Below are 6,405 nucleotides of genomic sequence, written 5' to 3'. Positions count from 1 at the left end.
AGAAGTTAGAGGAAAATAAATTGTCTAAAATGTTAATAAAACGAAACGATGATGTTCATCAGATTTACCTCGTGAAATTGCGCGGGTTCAATATAAGGTATTATATGAACATTTATATTATATGGTATTTTACGTATGTGGTAAATTTTATTGTTAATATATTTATACGATCTTTTGAGTGGTTTTTGTTCAAATATAATAGCGGTTAACATTATGAATCAATACGTTTACACTTAAATCCATTTCACCGAATAGCAAATGTAATTATACAAAACGATATGTATTTACACGAACACTCATATGCAATAATACATATTTCAGCTTTAGTGGAATAATATAGGTTATGTGTTATATTGATATGATGAATACTTTCATACATTTTTCTGACCATTTTACATAAAACATATACTATTAATAGTAATATATATTATTATTATTATATGTATAGTAGGTATATAAATGAAAATATTCTATAGTGAATATAAATATGTTTCGAATGAAAGTTTCAAGTAGAGTTAGTCATAAAAAAAAAAAATAACAAGCATATTTAGTTAGGGAATTGAGAAATTTATAAATATCCGTAACCTAGAACTTTATATAAATATATTTATTAAAAATAATTGTTTAATTTTATTTTTACATATAAATATATTTTACTGCAAAATTATAGTATACTCGTATAAAAAATGTGTGTATTTCAGTTGTTAATACCTTTTAAAATGTTCAATTATTTTTAATGATTTATATAAAAATATTTAAAAATATTCTTAAAAAAACTTGACAACTTTAAATGCATACGTAAGCACTTAAGATTAATCGATACTTAAACTTATTTATCGATTATTATTGATTTAATTATTATTATCGACTATATGTGATGACTAGAGCCCGGATTTATATACATTTGCATGTTTGTATTAAGTGTATGCACGTCTCTGGAAGTTTAAAATGTCCATGATACATATCACACCGAATTTGTACACCAAATTTTATATTGCATGTTTTGCATATTTCGAAGGTTATTGCATATTTGTTCATAAGTGCATATAACATGCATATTTAATGGGTTTTTAATAAATTATCTATTTTAATTTACAATACATTTTGTAATTGCCTCGAATACAACATGAATAGACATGATAGGTATTAGGTTTCAAAAATATTATCCTAAAAGATTTATATTTATTTTTTTTTTTGAGTTTTCTATTAGTTCTTTGAGAGTAGGTAACTTCAAATTATCTAAAATATTTATAAAATCTTTATATAATTAAAATATTTAGTTAATTTTTTTTTATATTCTCGTTTTTAAGTTTCCTTAAAGTTTTAGATTAATTTAAATGATTTGAAATATAAAGCATTGGATATTATCATTTTTTTTTTTTTTTTTTTTTTGATAAAATATTTAGAATTTTATTTGGTATAAAAATGTGGTTTATAAAAAAAAACACATTTTATAAAGTGTAGCATAATGCTTATAATTACATACTTAGCCACTTTTTCTTTCCATAGATGCATCATATTTGACACTTTTTAAATGCATATAAATCCGGGCTCTAGTGATGACTAATAGTTTAAAATTGATTTGATTGCTTTTCTAATTAATTTTATTAAATCCATTGATTTATAAATAATTATAAAGATTACGAGGTCTTATACGATTTAATTACATTTTATTTATCAAAGTTGTAGTTTGTAGCTTAGCATAATGTTAAGTTTTGAATTTGTTTGATTTGCTTATGGTTTGAAAACACTTTTCTCGAATTGCTCATTATTATTTTTAAAATCACATCATATATAATTAATAAAGCGTTATACTATTGTTGAATTCAACTTTTTAAACGTTGATATTATATTTTTAGGTAAAGCTGCCCGGGGAAAATGGAAAAATTTGAAAGATCATTTTCGCAAAGAGTACAAACGTTGCATGACTAGTGTTGACAGCGGTAAAGATATGTCCAGATGGCCGTACTTCTCTTCTATGATGTTTATTAAAGAACAGATCTTACACAAAACCACGAATCCGGTGTACCTGTCGGATATCCAATACCAAAACATTTATCCAGAAGTGGAAATAGGAGTGGGTACGGACGAAGACAATCCGTTAAACTGTCTGAACTCGGAATGCGAAAATCTAAATTCAGCTGAAGTAAACAATTCGACGTGTGCGAATCAGGACGAAAATATTTCCGATGACAAGCATTTTTTGTTGAGTCTCATACCAATGTTTTCGGTCCTCTCGCCTGCGAAAAAGTTGAAAGCACGCATAGCTATCGAAACATCGTTGCTCAATATAGCTTATCCAGATTTAAGTGCATCCGACAATAGTCAAGACGAACAAAACGGTACCTTGCACAAATCTTCCACCAAAGCTGAGAAAAGAAAACGAATGTCTGAACATAAGCCACTAAAAAAGCGTATGATAAACTCGAAAAGATATTGTTGAAATCGCATTACGCACATTTTATTACTGTTCCATGTTCGGTTTGATAGTCTGATTGTTAACTAAATCAATAAAACTATTATTACAGTATTGTTATAGTTTTCATTTATGATTGAAAATTGACAGAAAGTTACCGAGAACGGTTATATGTTTTTAAATCAATTTCTTATGATATTATAAACAAATAATATTACCTCTCTGATCCTTGTATCGACTTGCCTGTTGAAATCGTAATTGACGTCTGAGATATAAGATAAGGTGACCAATTTTTATTTTAAAATAATAAAAACTTTTTTTTTGACTCACTATTGTTAATTTTATTTAAATTTTTTAACATACATCGATATACGTATTTTGAAATATTATTAAAAACGCGTTTATAACTAATTACGGCTTACTGCATAGATGATCTGCGTAGTCTTTTACATTCGCCTTTGACCGTCTGTAGAAAAAGACAATAAGAACGCGCCTGAGCCCGTGATTGAAAACTGAGCTTTTTATACCTAATGTTGTGTGCGTGTGTGTAATATCATTATATTTTATTATATTCAATATTTGTAACTTATCCTTAATGGCTAACAATTCTTATAATTGTTTTATTATACATTAAATTTCAAAAATATGATTGCTTAGGCGCTTACCATTACATTTATTACAGTAAATCACCCCGCTCGGCGATTATCGTTTACGTGGAGATGTGCGAATATGTCATGTAGGCGTAAGTGTAGATTTAAGTAAATGGTAACCCGTTGGCGTCCGGTGACCTGTATCGGACGAACAGTTATGTGAAACACATTCCGTTCACCGTAGTTTAAAATGAAATTTAAATGAAACCACAAATTTCACTTTTACCCTTAACATTCGATTTATAATGAAAATTCGATTTCCGATTGTTTGTAACGTTAGGCGTACTTGTTTTTTATCCAATGAACCGATCGTATAGTCCTAATGATAGTAATGTATAACGATGAAAATTGAGAGTTGCACTGAAGTCACAAGGCGTAACACGTCTTATTGTTAGACAAAAACGATGTTCCTGATGAGTAACGCGACGAAATGAGTTCCTTTACCTACAACACCGCATTTCTGTTGGGCGGCGATTGTTTCGCTGGAAACAATTTCGCCTGCAGATTAGGTGTTCTCGTATTATACTATATCGTTTGACTGAATACGAATAAACACGGTTAACCTCCATTGAACGAACTTCTGTCTAGCGAAACACTCTAAAGAACGTTTTTTTTTTTTGTTTTTAAGAAACCGTAACATTTTCATTAAAAGTCGCTTCCGACGACGAATTAATTTTGTACGATTATTATTTTCTACTTCAGATCGTCCGATTTCAATGCGAAATAACGTTTTAGCAACGTATATACAGCGATTAAAAAACTCTCCAGGAGGGAAAAAAAATATAATAAATCGAAATATAAATGCATCGGGTTCAATATCTCGGGCATCATAACTCAAAAGAACATAGTACATTGTAACGCTTCTATGCCGGTGCACTGTTATTATTTAAGTCTTGGTCGGTCACCGTTGTACAATATCGCGGGTGCGTTATCAACAGACGTGATATAATTTGCACGCAAAAACGATGAAGTCTCTCGGTGAAAAAATACGCGCATCTCTTGCCGACCGAAATCCGTGTACAACCAGGGCCGACGAGAACTTCTTAGGGGCCCGGGGCTCCGTGGATTAGAATGTGCGCGTACCGTTACACCGGCGGTCACCAGTCGTCGCCGGGACAGAGCCGAATTCAACGAGGGGGCAATTGTCATGGAGCGGCAAATTTTTGAAGATCAACGTAACACAAAACAATATATAATTATGATTTTTCTCGTATGAATGTATAACTGTAATACATATTATTTCGTTCATAAAAAACACGAAAAAGTCTACCGTTGCATGTCACAAGGTGATGAGAATTAAGAACTTGCGCTGTAATCGTATAAACTATTTTCGTAATTCCTGTACGTTTTTTCTCCTTGAAAATACTCAGGTACATAAGTATATCGTTTTATTTAATCTTGACAGTCAGTGTATTGCACCGTCAGGTGTGTAAACATCTTTTCAGCGTTACGATTTTATTTTTTGACATTTAAAATATTATTTTTTTTAAATGTAGCGTATTTTAATTTACCTCGGGGCGGTAACACAGCACTTCGACGGGAGCGGGAAAACGTTTTTTTTGAGATCCGTTTCGCCATGGCCGCGAGTTCGGCCGGAACACACCGTCATGTCGTTACAATGGCAGCGGTGGCGAATCGCCAGAAAAACCGGCAGTAGTCATTATAAGCACGTCCATAGTGTTTCAGCACAAGACCTCCGCACGCAGTCCCGTCGGAATCCCGTGGACCGATTACACGGTCGCGTTATCATAGTGACCATCGGTCCGGTGGATCCGTACAGCTGTCGGGCACGGGTCGTCATCCCGCGCGCGCAAGGTCCTCTCCAGGGACCGGTAAACCCGCGCGTAGCTTTCTCCACGACACCCCGATCCCCTGATTGTGGAGACGTTTGCGGGTCTATCTACGACCCTTACCCACCATCTTGGTCTTCCTATCGCCCGGTCTTTGTCCGGCGGTGCGAAAACAAAAACCCATTTCGTGCGCACCTAATTACCGGCTCGTCGCGCGTTCGTTCAGTTTTACGTACGAGACTATCGAACGCGATCCCTTCATGTGAACGCGCTGAAGCGGAAGAGCGGACGTGGCCGTTCTCTCGGGGGGAGGGAGGGTTCGCGTCCGGAACAATGATGACACATCGCGTGCGTTTGCTCGTCGAAAAAATGTGATTGTGCCTCGCACGCGCGTGCACATATCGTCGACTTTGGAAACGCTCTGCCTTCATTACCCGAAACGGTATCGGATCGGCACTTTGCACGGCCTCTTAGGAGAACTTAAGAGAACAATTCGTAATGGTGCAGTTCTGTTAGAGAACGGCCTTTTTGAGGGCCACCATTTAGGGTCTGCCGACGACGACGAGTGCAATGGTTACGATTCCTGCGGTGACGACGGCGACAAGTTAGACATTCAGCGGATGTATAAATTAAACATCTGAATTCCTACCTACCACCGATTATTTGATTTACAAGGTTTCCAGATCCGTTGGCATATTAACGATAACTTATTTGAGTTATTCCGACTATTGACAACGACCCCTTGCACAATTATAAATATGTTAACCAGCCCCGCTATATTGTCGGAACCCGTTCAGCCGCTTATTTGAGCCGGGGGACCCAGACGAGGTTTCCCCGTATTACCCGCACATTTTCTATATTTCAAAATATTATGCTAATGATTAGATCGTAATTTATACAATTTATTTGATTTACGGTAACGGCGGAATCGCCAATATTCACATCATTTCAGATTGTTCTTCGTCGTTCGCAAACGCCGCATTGCAAATGCACTTCCAACGCGAGACTCTCTCCGTGCAAACCGCTTTGAAACATGAAAATTGATATTGAATACGCGTCGCGCGGCCACCGCATATTTCGTAAACATGACGTGATAATATTATGCGCGCGTTGGGTTTTTTTAAATTCAGTACACCGCTGACCCAACAACACCTGTTTACAAATTTTCGAACTTACGATTCGATAGTAAAATATTTTTCGGTTTTAAACCACGGATTATGTATTATCATACTCTATGTGTTAGTCGCGCACGACTGATATAAATATAATTATCATAATTATTATTATATACATTTATGTCTTTGTTTTTAATAAATTTATGTTAAAGCGTTTTAGTTGTATGTATATATAAACATTATTATTCATTTATACCTATAATTAAGGTAGCCGTATATATTTCTAATCAAAATGTGGCAAAATAAATAAATATCTTTTTTTATTTTTATTTTTATTTAAAAATTATTAACAAAATTAAATACTATTATGGTGTTAAACAAAAAAAATGTAATTAATTAATTACACTTATTTAATATGTTACTCGTTTTTTATT

General features: G+C 34.0%; 1 protein-coding gene across 1 annotated transcript; it reads left to right on the top strand.

The window, feature by feature from the left end:
• Window positions 1–1,801: 1,801 nt before the first annotated feature.
• Window positions 1,802–2,530, top strand: LOC112692304 (the record flags this gene model as incomplete). The annotated part of the gene is made up of 1 exon (XM_025566931.1): window positions 1,802–2,530. A coding segment is annotated over one exon (642 nt), but the record flags the coding sequence as incomplete, so codon positions are not given.
• Window positions 2,531–6,405: the final 3,875 nt, after the last annotated feature.

Source organism: Sipha flava, unplaced genomic scaffold, assembly GCF_003268045.1.
Source record: "Sipha flava isolate LNK unplaced genomic scaffold, YSA_version1 72_pilon_pilon, whole genome shotgun sequence".
NCBI lineage: Eukaryota > Metazoa > Arthropoda > Insecta > Hemiptera > Aphididae > Sipha > Sipha flava.
The sequence above is the reverse complement of the archived record's forward strand: the minus strand, read 5'-3'. Positions and strand labels throughout refer to the sequence as shown.